This window comes from Rutidosis leptorrhynchoides, chromosome 10 (genome assembly GCF_046630445.1).
Source record: "Rutidosis leptorrhynchoides isolate AG116_Rl617_1_P2 chromosome 10, CSIRO_AGI_Rlap_v1, whole genome shotgun sequence".
Classification (NCBI taxonomy): Eukaryota; Viridiplantae; Streptophyta; class Magnoliopsida; order Asterales; family Asteraceae; genus Rutidosis; species Rutidosis leptorrhynchoides.
In genome coordinates, this window is record NC_092342.1 from 254,870,446 (window position 1) to 254,885,828 (window position 15,383).

The window sequence follows — 15,383 nt, forward strand, 5'->3', positions numbered from 1 at the left end:
TTTTAAAATACTTCAAGACCTGTAACATATCTTAATTATATGCTAACTTAACAAGGTATAACTTGGTTTTTCAAAGAACACCTTAAAAACTGAATTTACGACGTCGGAGTGCAACCGGGGGCTGTTTTGGGTTGGATAATTAAAAACCATCTTAAACTTTGAATTGGAGGTTTATTTTCTGGAAAAATGATTTTTACTATGAATATGATAACACATAAAAATTTCATGATTTAACTCAAAGTATAAGTATTTTTAGAAAAATAATCATTTGAGGTTGTTTACATGATGGAAAATGATTAACTTCATAAGTTTCACTAAAGTTTGACCTATGCCGTGTGATTTTGAATACAAACTAAGGTATTTACAGTTCATAGTCTTAAAGAGGGACTCGATCCAAGGAGATGGCAAGTTGAATCAACGAAAACGGAGTTGTAACGAAGAAACTATGACCGAAATAAAATCGGATATCCAAGACTAGTTTAGCCACGAAAATAATTGGGAAAAAATTAAATAAATCACATCTTTTTAAGTTAACATGATATTTTATATATATGTACTTATAATTCAATTTTATATGGTTCAGGATCACCCGTAACCAACACGAGAAGATTAATCATAAGATCCCATGATTGTACGCAACACGTCATTTGACAACACCGGTACTTTATGTACGCAACACGTCATTTGACAACACCGGTACCATGGGTCAAGATTAATCTCGACCAATACATATACGATGGGGTTTTATTTATTTCATTGGGGGTTTTATTTATTTCATTGCGGGTATATTAAACATCTAAAAATGAACCATTAAAATTGAATTACTAACAACGAACTGCTAACTACGGACTAAGGAATTATTCAAAGTATTAAAAGTATAACAAGTATATATATGTGACGTTTGTTTAAAAAGAAAAGGTATTGATATATTATATATGGATAGGTTCGTGATATCAACCGGAGACCAAGTCAAATTATATATATATATCTTCAAGACGAAAGTGAGTATATAGTCCCACTTTTAAACTCTAAATATTTCGGGATGAGAATACATGTATTTTTATGTTTTACGTTATGGACACAAGTAACTGAAAAATATATTCTACGTTGAGTTGTACCACTGGCATACTTCCCTGTAGCTTGGTAACTGTTATTTACAGCGGTATTGTAAACGCGAATCCTGTTGATAGATCTATCGGGCCTGACAACCCCAACCGGACTGGACGACCAGTATTCAACGGTTGCACAGTACTTCGTTTCGTGACTACACTTGGTACGGTGTAGTAAGATTTCATAATAAAGGGAATATGCGACGTGATTAAATGTTAAGTATGGTTACCAAGTGCTCAACCACTTAGAATATTTTTATTAAACTGTTTATATACGAAATCTTGTGGTCTATATATATATATTGCTGCCGGCATTAAACCTATATCTCACCAACTTTATGTTGACCTTTTAAAACATGTCTATTCTCAGGTGATTACTAAAGCTTCCGCTGCATTATGTTGAATTTGAGCAGGATCTTGCGTACGCATATTTGTGTCAAAAATAAAACTGCATACCCAAGGATTTGTGTTGTAAAATATGCTCGAAATCGTGTTGTTATCATTATATGTAAAGTTTGTAAGTCGAAGATTATCGCTAAACGATAATCATCTTTTTATTGTCTAAATCTTGTAACAAAAATAATGGTTATGGTTTGTAATGTATAATATATGCAGTTTCTCTTTTAAAAATGTCGCATATAGAGGTCAATACCTCGCAATGAAATCATACGTTATCTAACACGTTCTTATGGTTAAGGACGGGTTATGACAGTACTTCATGAAGTTTTTGTAGGAGCACCCCCCGTTTGAATTACCGACCCCATGATTGTTGTTGTTGTTGGAGAAGTGACCGGCCACTGCCTCTCCCACAGCGGTGGCTATCATTCGTTGAAGAGCTTGTTCGAGAGTTTCGGGAGGGGTATTGTGTTGACCTTGGTGAGCCATTGTTCCTTCATGACACAAGAATACCGTTGTTTAGTATTATCAATAATACTAATCGTGATGTGGAAATCAAGATAAAGAGGAAATTTTTCCTTGACTCGCCTTAAATTCTTTATGTCATAATGTCGGAACGTCCATGTGAATCACCGTAATATAATCCCGGAAATTATATTACCCTGATTTACATGTGCATTTAACATTACTTTATAAAGTCAAGATGGCGCGTCAACAAAATTTATCAACGTAAGATCAAGATCGAATACGAGTTAGATATGATAGAAGAGTTCGAGTATAAATGCACAAATAGTCAAGTAATTCCTACTTCAATCTATATGCCGGTTGTAGTCTAGATTCACCTATGTACCCTATGACTCGGGGTGAACACAAATGAACTCTAAATCCCTACAACCAAGGCTCTGATACCACCTGTAGCGACCCCGACAAATCGTCAAGTGACGGCGTCGGCTACGTGGGTCCCATTACCTGATTATAAGTCTTTAAGATAACGTTTGACCAAAATATGTCGCCTTCATTTCAAAATAAAGATTATTTCAAAGTTTACAAGAATTGTTCAACCAAAAGTTAAGTTACAACGTTATAGATACGATTGAAATCTAGGCGACACGGTTTAAAGTAAAGTCAAAAGACGCTCCATGAAATGCATGTATACTCGACATCGGATGCAAGTATCAATTAGTAAGCGGAAGCATGTTTCACATATCGTGCAAGACCTGAGAAAAACATAGAAATCTGTCAACGAAAACGTTGGTGAAATCATAGGTTTAAGTAAGTAAGTACAAGTGAACCACAAGATTTGCATCAATGAAATAATAGTAATACATTCCAAAAGTTTGTTTCACGAGCACCCAATTATCAAAGCTTAACATTCCTTCCATTGTATACCCCATCACTTAGTGCTAGAACAAACACTGATTCTCGAAAATATATTTCATCCGTAGACGGTAGCGAACCGTCAAAGATGAGGGTTGTCAACCCATATGGCCATATAACATAAGTTCTCGCTTACACCCGGCAAGTGTAACTAATGATAATCGAATTGAGGATTTTGTTCTAAACTCGTATGTAGAATGTTTGTTTTCCCGTTCTTGTGTTCACTTAGTTCAAAAGAATCGTTTATGTTTTCTCATCCCAATATAAGTTCAAAAAGAGTAAAAGTGGGACTATGATCTCACCTTGAGTGCAAGAGTTAATAAAGTACTTCAACAAGTAGACGCGTGCAAAGACAAAGCTAGTCTTGACCTAAACATATAGGCTATATCAATAACGGTAAACACAAACGGTCAAAGATGTTCAATTAGTCCTATGGCTCGTTACGACTCGATTATATTAGCATGTGAATCAAATTGTCAAGTTTCATGCAAGATACTAGTAAATAATCATGTTAGAAAGGTTGCATAAGTATTTGGTTAAGTTTGACAAAAAGTCAAACTTGGTCGGGTCAAAGTCAACGAAAAAGTCAACATGTTCGGGTCGAGTCTCGAACAAATTTTCTATGCTAGTTATTCATATATAAGCATGTTAAAACAAGTTGCAAGTGAATTGGAGGTCTAGAACATCCCAAACATTTTTGGTAAAATGGACAAGTGGGACAGAAGCTGGGCACGGCATATGCCGCGCCGCGGCCAGGCCTGTCGCGCCGCGACAATGGCCGTGGCCTGGTCCCAGGCCTGTTTCACTTGTTCAAGACTTGGTCAATTTTCAAACAAACGCAAAACTCAAACCGTAAACAACTAGAAGACGTATCTTATACCGTTGGAAAGCTCTTTTGACAAGGAACACAACTAAACATGTTTCACCAAACAAAAACATCATTTATAATAGCCGAAAACTCATCAAGTGATCATTAAACGTTCATTTTTAAGGTTTCAAGTTCTTCAAATGCAATTTGAGTTTCGGGAAACCAATTCACACATATAATATGCCGTTTTGAAGGTAATGAAACATACATTACAACTAAACACTAATAATTAACATTCCATGGCATTCAAGCATCCAAAAATTCATGTCAAGAACTATCAAACCCTAGTCAAACATCACAAAATCAATATTCATGTTTTTGAAGTTTTCTTAATCAACCTACGCATCAAAACGAAGCTAGTGATACTAGTAACACAATTAAAACATGCACTTTAACAATCTAACAACATTAACTCATCCAAAATCAAGGATTAAGCACACCCATTTCAAGTTCATGCTAGTTACTCCAAAAACAACAAATCGAGCAAACCAAACATATATTCATGTTAGACTCGAGTCATAGACACTAACTAACACCATTTCAAATCAAAAACACGAATTTAGAGAAATCTAGAGTTTTAGAAATGTTACCCAAACGAGATGAAGTTGGTATCAAATTGTAGAGGATGAAGAGAGGATTCCAAATATGTAATCGGATTTGTTGTGAGCTTCCAAGATTGAATTTAGATGATGAATGAATGGAATGGGTTTGTGTGTGTGTTCTTGAGATGGAGAGAAAAGGGATGAGGGAGATGATGGAAATGGAGGAAATGGGTTGACTAGTTGACCTAGTCAACTAGTTTGCCCATTTGGCAACTCCGGTCCCTCGAGTTTCAAAGCGGGTGCGGGATTTAACCGATCGAATATTTTTAAAACGCAAGTTAACAAGAGATGTTATAATTAAATGACGGAATTATTATGAACGTTAGTCAACGGAAACTACGAATTTAAATAACGAAAGGTATTATTTAAAAGAAAAAGACGGTGTTAAAAATAAATTTAACGGAAAAACGCGGGATGTTACAGCCTTGACCTAAACAAACAGGTCGTATCAACAACGGTAAACACAAAAGGTCAAAGATGTTCGATTAGTCCTATGGCTCGTTACGACTCGATTACGTAGCATGTGAATCAATTTGTCAAGTTTCATGCAAGATACAAGTATAGAAACAAGTTAGGAATGTTGCATAATCATTTGGTTAAGTTTGACAAAAAGTCAAACTTTGGTCGGTCAAAGTCAACGAAAAAGTCAACACATTCGGGTCGGGTCCCGAACTATTTTTCTGAGGTTTTTAATCATATATGAGCATGTTAGAACAAGTTACATGTGAATCGGAGGTGCGTAGCATAGCAAACATTTTCCAAAAATGGACAAAGTTAGACAGCCTACTTTGGCGCGCCGCGCCGCGCGGGTATATGGCGCGCCGCGCCATTACCTGTGCAGAGAAAACTGTCAGTTTTTAAGTTTTATGCACGAACCTAACTTCAAACAATCACCATTTATGACCCGCAAACAACCAAAGCATGTATCTTATATCATCGGAAAGGTATTTTGACAAGGAAAACAACTAAACACATTTCATCAATCACTTTTACATTTACAACAACCAAAATCACATTCAAAGCTCCTCATTAAATGCATTCAAGTTCATAAATGAAATTCGATGATTCGGCAACCAATTTACATGAATGATATGCCGTTTCGAAGGTGATCAAGCATACAATACAACCTAACACTTACAAATAACATTTCATGTCATTCAAAGCATCAACAGTTCATTTCAAGTTCATCAAACCCTAATCCAAATCCACCAAAACCAATAATCAAGTTTATGAAGTTTTCTAAAACAACCCACACATCAAATTGAAGCTAGTGCTACTAGTAACACATTTAATACTTGAACTTTACCATAACAACAACATTTAAGCAACCAAATTACCAAATCAAACACACCAAAGTTCATATTCAAGCTAGTTACTTCAAATAACGAAATCGAGCATATAAATCATATAATCATGTTAGACTTGAGCCATAGACACTAATTAACAACTTTATAAGTTAAAAACATCAAGAACACAAAATCTAGTGATTTTAGAAAGTTACCCAAACTTGATAAAATCGGTATGGAATCGAAGAGGAAGATGAGAGGATTCCAAATATGTAATTAGTTTAGATTGAAGCTTGCTAGATTTTGATTAGATGATAAATCTTTGAAATGGTGTTTGAGAGAATTTGTGAAAGTAATAGAGAAAAATGGAAAAGAAAAGAAATAATGAATGGAGGAGGAAGAGTGTTGACTATTTGACCTAGTCACCTCTTTGCTCCTTTGTCAAACTTAGTCCCTCAACTTTGGAAACGGGTGCGTGAATTACCTAAACGAGATAATTTAAAACGCGTATTAACGGGAGATGTTATAAACATATAACGGAGTTTAAAATAGTATAACGGAAAGGTAAACGGAAAAAGGCGGGATGTTACATCAGTCGACCGACTGAGTGTCCAGGGCATAATATTTTACCTAAGTGTTGATTTTTAGCCGTTATGCTGCCCGTTTGTATTTTGGTGTTTAGGATGTAAATTTTGAAAGTGCATAAGTGTTAAGCAGAAAATTTTTAGCGGACAGTTTTCTGACAAAATTTTCTGTATTGTGTAATTTGGTATTTATGGACATAAACTAACTCGTGTATATGTATTTCTCAGGAGAAAAGGAGAAAGAGAAGGTTCAGTGATTAGATAGCTGAACACCTTCTTGTTTACTGGTATTTGGTGAGTGGGACTAATTGGAGAATATAGTATATAGAAGCATGTTATATTATGATTGCCATGCTTGTTAGATATACTTATTGTTGTGGTTAGTTAGTTGTTGTGATGACTGCATGTTAGTTGATGCTTGTCTGCTGGAGCCCAGTCCGTCCCTATTGTGTGGTAGCCTCGGTAGGAGAGATCAACCTGCGGGTTGGGTTCCTCTGTGGTAGCCTAGACAGCCGTGGTGTATATATATGTGAATGACGCGTCCGTCGCGTGTGGATTATGTATATACATACGGTGGTGGAGGAACTTCTGGTAAACCCCAGTCCGATCAGCTGGTGGTTAATGGTTTGGCCGAGCCGCCAGAGTCTCTGTAGACGGCACTTGGGTGATGTTTGTGTGTTAGACTATTGTGACATGATTAGTATAACACTTATGTATGCTATGGTCTGTAGTTAGTCGTACTCACTTAGCTTCGTGCTAATTCCCCTCCATCTCCTCCCTGCAGGTTGATAGCTTTTGTAGATAGTGCTTTTGGGAGAAGACAGGCATGGTGATGTTATGTTTGACAGGGTTAACTCTGATGTGGTCTTTTATAGTTTGAACTATGTTCTTTTGAAAACTTAATGTATTTACGTCTTTTTCAGTTACGTATGGAATTTGTTGTAATGACACGTGATATCGGTTTGTACAAATGTTGATATCTTATTTAAATAATATAATGCTTCCGCCACGTACGTTTAAAAAAAAAAAAAATTAGCGGTGTCACAGAAAGAGTTGGACCTGTAGCTTACAGATTGGAACTACCACAAGCACTCAGCGGTATTCATGACGTTTTCCATGTATCCAATCTAAAGAAGTGCCTAGCCGATGATAATTTGATTATTCCTTTAGAGGAACTACGTATCGACAACAAACTTCATTTCATTGAAGAACCTGTTGAAATCTTGGGCCGAGAGGTCAAACAGTTGAAGCAAAGCAGAATTCCTATCGTTAAAGTTCGGTGGAACGCGAGAAGAGGACCAGAGTTCACGTGGGAGCGTGAAGACCAGATGAGGCAGAAGTATCCGCAATTGTTTCCCGAGGAAACCACTTCAGCGGACGATCACTAAAATTTCGGGACAAAATTTTCAATAACAGGTGGGTAATGTAACAACCCTGATTTTTCCGTTACTTTCGTTAACCTTCCGTTAGTTTATTTAACGGCGATTATTTAACTTTTATGTGTTTACATGTATTAAATGCGTACTTGACCTTTGGAGGGTTTCAATAATTGATATGGGTTGATATTAATTCAAATAAATATTTCGGATAATAAAATACGATAAAAACGATACGATTTTGATAATAGATTTTTGAGCAACGAAATGCTCGGGTTTATTTTAATAATTAATTTTATTAATTATTAACTTTTTAAAATATTTAATTTATTGGGATTTTAATAAATTAAGCGATTGGTTGCGTTTAACGATCGGATTAGCGTTCCGGGCCTTCGGTACGACAAAACGACACTTAAAACGGACCACGAATACACTGGATTACAAAATGAGATCCCGGGAACCCATGGTGGGCCCCATTCGGCCGACCCCTCCCCCTCACCCCCTTATTTTGTTAATTTTTGACTAGTGGAGGGACTTATGTGCAATTTAGGATAATTAGGGCTAGTATTTAAGGCTTGTGTTTAACCTAAATAGCATTAATAAAAATATAACGCAGTTTTCTTCTCTCCATCTCCCCAAAACCGTCGACCATAAATTTTTGATTTTTAGATTAAACCTTGAACACGAAAGTTGCAATTCTCGATCTCCTCTACGCGTTGATATAATTCTTTTAGCGATCAAAGGTATAATTGCATGAACCCTAATTCTTAAAAATCTGATTTTTATAAAGTTTCATAGTTATGTTGTCAATTGCTCAAGTCTATACGCATACGTGTTAATTGTAATCGTTATTTTGATTGTTTGATGCGCTAGGGTTTAAAAACGAATTTGTTATTGCATGATCAGTGATTTTAAGTTTTTCAAATGTTAATTATTATGTTATAATCAGATTCCTTGCGAAAAACTATTGAGTTTAGGCTTTGGATTCGCTTGATTTCGTTTCCGTATGATTAAGTTATGTCGATTTGAATTATCGTTGTGTTATTGTTGCTTGATCAGAAATCTGGTATTGATAGAAAATGAATTGGCATGTGAGACTTATACCACTGGAAAGATAATTTAAAAACACTCAAGTTAGACTAGGTTATCATGTCGTTTGCTTATGTATAGCCCGAGATATGCTAGAATTAGTGTAAATGAACTTTTATACAGCACTTGCATGAAAATAACCTTGTATGATAAAATGTGTTAACTTCTGTGATTGAAGCTTTGCATATTTGAAAAATAGACGTGAATTACTTCATCTTTCATGTAGATATCATAGGCTAATTGTATCTAGATCTTCAGATAATCGTATGCGAATGTGACTAACGAAATGGGAATTGAATCTGTAAATTGAACACGGTTTTGTACTTTGTGAATTTTGTATATTGATTGAGCATGTATGCTTCTGGAAAATAAAACTTAATATGATATGTGAATAATTGTTAGTTTATGTCAATCTCTGAAACCTTATGCATTGGGCACAATAGAGCCATACTTTATGTGAATTCTGATTTAAACTGAAAACTGAATGTTCAACTTGCACGAATAAACTGTACAAATTGGCTAAACAAAAGTGGCTAGATTTTTGATATGTGTTACTTTGATTTGTCCTTGAACTATGGCCACTGGTCTTGTATCAATTTCATGTTTCTAACTCCGGTTATAGCCGAAATGAAATCAGTGCGCGGTCAGAAACTGACCTGGCAAACCCCAAATGTATTCCTTCTGATTCCTGACTTTTAATTGTCGTATGAGTCCCTGGCCAGACTTTTTGGAATTGATTTTGAGTCTAATTATGATCTGGAGTTTGTCATATTTACTTGAATTTTGTACTATGAGATATTGTGCTAAGTGTGCTACGTGTTCGTAAATTTGGTGCATGACGATAAACTGATATTGTGAAAATGATTATTCATGACCTAAAACGTATTGTATGACTTAGTTTTGACATGTTAACCAATATTTGACATGAACCTACTGATGTTGACTTTAGTTGACTACATTGACCAAGTTTGATTTTCGGTTTGACTTCGGTTGACTTTGTTTGACTTGCATGATATAGTTGACTTTTACTTTAAATCGCGTCGAGTCGAGCAATAAGATAACGTACACTATGAAACCACACTTATATAAGATACATATATTGACCAACCTACATACGTATACTTAGGTTACACTACTCGGGTCTAAACCGTACAAGTCATTTGTCTTTCATTCCGAGCTTATTCGAAGGTGAGTCTACAGTCCCGCTTTTTACATGTTTTCAGGGATGAGAATACACGCTGTTATATTTACATTTTCAAATGCTTTATATTGACATGAGTACTACACATATGCATATTGAGTTTGTTCAAAAAGCCTCTAGCTTGAATACTTTTAATACCATTTGGTAGGCACAATTTAGATGGACGGATCCGTTAGGTTGACAACCTCACCCACTATAAAAGCAGTGGTGCATTTACTTTGAACATTTAATACATATGAACAATGTATAACATTTTACGTGGTAAGGTCGGGTGTAGTGGTTTCTATACTCGGGTTAATGCTAGTATTCAGGTGCTCGGTTTATGCTTGCGATAGAATCTTGTGGTCAATGAAATTAAACTATTTTTCTGATAACTGTTTTTCAGACATTGTTACGTTACTTTAAACCTGTAGATTCACCAACATTATTTGTTGACCTGTTTTTGCGTGTTGTATTCTCAGGTCCTTAAGAGGTATGCTTCCGCTGTGTTTGCTGCATGTCTGGCCGTGGAGTCAGCATTTGATTTTAAAGAACATTATTTACTTTCGCATTTAAAACTTTTATACTGTTTAAATACTGTTGGCTTGTGGTTACGATCACAACAGTGTTTCTATTTTGGGATTTCTGACTTTTGTTTTTGAAAGTTATTAATTTAAATAAAATTAAATGCGATTGCTTTAAACGTCTCATATAGAGGGCGTAACTGTTAACTGTGGGACCGGAATTAACACGCCGTCAGATGGTATTTTGGCGGGGTGTTATACATACTATTGATGATCTTACATCAAGCTACCCTCATATGTCAATGGATCTATACAAGGTATATTAATTTCTTAGTTTTCCAATTAATGTTACAAATGATTCTTTTTAAATGAAAAGTTCGGTTAAATGTGAAAGGCTTCAAATGTGTCATTGAGGTCAAATGGTATGAAACCAAAAGATTGAATTATAAATGATTTGGTGTAGACTTACTGGGCTGGATGCAAACATTCAAAAATGATTTGGTGTCCTGACTTGCAGAGGCGAAGCCAGGATTCCCGTATGGGGGATGCATTTCACAAAAATTAAATATCAACATAAAATTTTCATATATGCATCGCAATTATGAGATATTTTAGGGATGCTTGTGTTTATTATTGGGGGATATTGACAACTAATATACAATTTTTAACACACTATAATTCGTTTATTTGAAAAGTTGGGGGATGCAAAGCATCCACATGCATCCCCCTGTCTCCGCCTCTGCTGACTTGCACCGGAATAATGAATGATATAAGAGATTATATGGTTGACCCGTTTGACCCCTTTTAAATAAAACACATCCAAATGTCTTAAAATTTGACGTAAATGGGCCAAAATTGAAACCTCTGCATCTGTTTCATCTCTTAGAGATATGGTGCTTTTAATAAATATTTTATAAATGTACAATCAGAGGAGTGTGTTTCATATTTTCATGTATCGTTTCCTTTTCTTACGATAGAAACACAAACATGATGTGCTTACTCGAATGCAATAAGCCGTTTTTTATTCGTTTGACTCATTTTTCACCTATCTGACCCATTCCCTCTTTAACTTTGTATGTTGCATGTTTACAAATCAAATGCACTAACCTATCATTTTACTTATAAATAGTTGTTAAAACAGAAGTTGAAAAATAAGACATTGCTAAAATGATTATTTTATGTTGGTGTTTGTGCAAGTGGTGGTCGCACATGGGGATTGATTAGTAATGCAGTTGAAGCGGTTAAGATTATGATCCATAAGAGTTTGAATAATCATGGTCAGCCGTCTTGAGTGGTTGAGTGTTGCTATGTCTTTAATGGATGGCCATGCCACATCAACAATCGTTCACTTTGATGTCAAATGAAGATCTAAGAAGTCAATGGGACATTTAAGAAGGTCAATGGGACATTTTGCCCCATTGTAGTGTTATGCAAAGTGTCCTCCATATCCAAAAAGCCAAGATCATTGCAATCTCGATACCATCTTTCTTCTAATCATTGATTTTGTGTAAGTACAACTAATGACCTATGGGTTTAACGCTTGCAAAAGTGTTGACTGTAATTTCACATACGTGTAAGTACATTACATTCTTAAATATCTGATCTTAAATTAATCTTCATACATGTTACCCTTTAGTTTACGCGAACGCTCACAATTACTTTTGAACACAGATTAAAAGAATTTTCTTCGTAACAATAATAACAATTACGCATACAAGATTTATATAGTTCTTTAACTACTAATGCAATTTCAACGTCTTTGCTTAAAAAATCCTGCGATTTCGCGGGTTATATAAACATATTTTACTAATTCAACCACAACAATACTTTTGACACTTTTTCTATAATATCATAATTTCATATATAAGTTTAAAACCAATAATATTTGCGGATGAGTCCCCGTGCAACGCACGAGCTCATAAATCTAGTTTCATATAATTCTAATTCTAACTCTAACTCTAACGACATGCTTTTGTAAACTAGGCATGAATTGCGGTTTACGAGAGCAAAAAATCAGTTTCTTTTAGCTGACTATAGAAGACACTAGCTTTTATAGTGTCTAGCTAAAAAAAAAACAACACTCAAATAAAATCCTGAAAGGAGCTGCAAAAAAAAAAAATAAAAATGGTTCTGCATACCTCACTTCCTAATGCAGCGAATGAACAACATACCCTATTAATTTGTATTGTGAATCTGATAATTTAATACACGAAAGATAAATATTCTACGCTATTCATCTGAGTTGTCTTTCCTCACTTCCCTCACCATCTCCTTCTGAATCATCACCATCCATGTCCTGCTCCACACTCTCTGTTACCTCTTTCTTCTCACCACTAATTCCTGCAATAAACAAAAGAAAATCCTGAGTAGTAATATAGGCAATTTGCAGATCACAAATTTATCTTAATAATATTTAGACAACTTATTAATAGTTGAATACTAATAGCCAAGTGTAAGTTGGGTAAAAAAAGTAAAAAAAAAAAAAAAAAAAGAAAATAAAAAAGAAAATAAAAAATAAAAAAAATAAAAAAATAAATAAAAAAAAAAGAAAAAATAAAAAAAAAAGAAGAAAATAAAAAAGAAAAAAAAAATAACGATAACTAATACAGTATGTAATGTGATTAGGCAAGTAATAAGTTACCTTGCTCGCTAAAAATTACAGTGCCTGCACATAATCCATCCTCGATCTTAATAAGCTGAAGAGTCATCCTGGGTCCAATTTCTTGAAGCTTCACAGCACTTTTAGTACAAGCCTTATTAATTCTACCAAGATCAGATGCTAAGCTTACAGTTGCCGTTTCATCATCTCCTTCACTTTCGGATCCATAACCGGCCCTTTTTAACAAAAATTCAATATTGCATCAGAAAAAGATCATCATATTAATCCATCAGTATAATTTCCATTGAAATCTCACTCAAGTTGATACGCACAAACAAACTATAAGAAAGAAAACCACTGAGATAACTTTATTTTTTATGGGAGTGAACTTCCTTGAACCTTTTTATTTTTAGATTTTTTTAGTGGCATATGCGTATCTACAAAATAAGTTATCTTCTTTTCATCTCAAATGAATCACCGAAATGTATACTACTTTGTACAATAACAAGCAAGAGATGGGTACGTACTTTGTGACAAAGTCGCTCACATCTTGAAGGCTTCTGAGATCAGGCACTTGATGATTTTGCACAAACTTTCTTATTCTGCGAGACACACCAACTGGTTGCAATCTAATTGAATAATGCCGAAAATCGATAAGCTTTGTGTCCTTGTTGTAATTAAGTAACACAATTCTCTGACATGATGATAGTTTAACCTGCAATATGTGTTCCAGCATTATAAAAAGAAGCTATAGATACACACACAAACATAATTTAAAAAGATATACACTCACTGTATTAATGTCAATGGCAGGAAAGATATTTTGAAACATGATAGTCACCAGCTTCAAATGTTGTTCCCCGGTCCCAAAACCAGACAACACAATCTGAATTAAAAAAAAAAAGTAAAACCTTAAATATGTAGCTAATGGTATCTTCTGCAATCCACATAGAAAAAAAAAAAACAACTTTATCATAACGATGACAGTAAGTATGTACTTAAACTAGGGAGTTACCAGAGGTGAGTTTTTAAACAAATCTTTCGGAACTCTTGGACGTAACTGAGAATTAGCAATATCGACAGCTAACGAGTACTCTTGAATTTTAAACGTAAGAGTGGGACCCTGTGGCGTTCGTGCAACTCTCAAATACGGAGAACTTCCTGTTTTTGATAACATGAGAAAATGAGTAACTCCCATTGGCCCTGCAACATTCAAAAAGTCTCTAAGGTTGTTACGCTTCTTCTCCTGCAGTTTAAACCACCAATTAAAAAAAAAAAAAAAAAAGGTTAACTAATTAAAATAAACCAGTACATACATACAGTCGGACATTAATAAATAACAACAAGTTTATACCTACCTTTAGGTTTAAAGCGGTATACGGAAGCATCATTTTACGCAAATCGGCTTGCAATTGTTTAAGAGAACCAGGTAATTTCAACCTTGAAAAAACAAAACTTCTTGGTATTTTATCACCAGTTACAGGATCGACGTTCTGTTGTGGTGGCTGCTTCTTTGCTGGCTTCACAAATCCCATCTTCTTTTTCTGATTCAAATATATATATATATATATATATATATATATATATATATATATATATATATATAATAACTTTAACTTATTATATAATATAATCCACATTCATTATATGTAAATGCTTACAACAGAATTAACAGAATGAAAGCCGTGTGACCAACTCACGACGGCCTAACAGAATTAATTCGTTACTTTAGTAGGATAAATAGTCGATTAAATCACTGTAAAATAGTTAGCTTATATGAAATGTGAATCAATTTATCTCTTTTTCTGTTGTAATTGTTAGACGAACCATTAAGACAAAATAAAGTCAAAACCATTGGCTATTCAGGTTAATTTTTTTAGTTCAATTCAGATTTATACAAATCCAGATTAGCATAACAGTAAACTAGTATCCGTGCATATATTAATAAAGAATAAAAGCTTTAATAGCTGAAATTACTTACATTACGGAAACGAGCCATCTATGTATAGATAAATATAAGTGATTAAATCGGTGCCCTAAAACTCAAACTGCATATAAACATACAAGTGATTGGTAAATGCAAAAATTAAGAAAGATGAATATGATTTGATGAAAAGTAAACATGAAAATAGAGTTACATACATGAATTCGATGAGTGTAAGAGAGGCGGCTGTGAAGGGTTTTGAAAGGGGGTTTAGGAGAGACGATAAATTAGGGGTTTTGAAGATGACGAGATGATGAAGGAGATTAACGACGTGCAGGTTGAAGATGGGGAGTTGGTATACGGAGGAGGTTAATGGTGTGCTGGATGGATCGCTAGGTTTAGAGAGTGATCCGATTATTTCTGGGCCTTGTGTTTTGGGCCCGAATTTAGGCCCACCCAGCATTTGGCC

At 34.8% G+C, this 15,383-nt stretch overlaps 1 protein-coding gene across 1 annotated transcript; it reads right to left on the reverse strand.

Moving 5' to 3' along the window:
* Positions 1-12,379: 12,379 nt before the first annotated feature.
* LOC139873037 (peter Pan-like protein) lies at positions 12,380-15,263 on the reverse strand. Its single transcript, XM_071860971.1, has 8 exons — positions 15,133-15,263; positions 14,972-15,038; positions 14,349-14,534; positions 14,006-14,236; positions 13,784-13,876; positions 13,518-13,705; positions 13,033-13,226; positions 12,380-12,731 (listed from the first exon to the last, which is right to left on the reverse strand). Exons 2-8 carry the CDS (start codon positions 14,987-14,989, stop codon positions 12,625-12,627), a joined length of 1,017 nt encoding a protein of 338 aa, XP_071717072.1. The 5' UTR covers positions 14,990-15,038; positions 15,133-15,263; the 3' UTR covers positions 12,380-12,624.
* Positions 15,264-15,383: the final 120 nt, after the last annotated feature.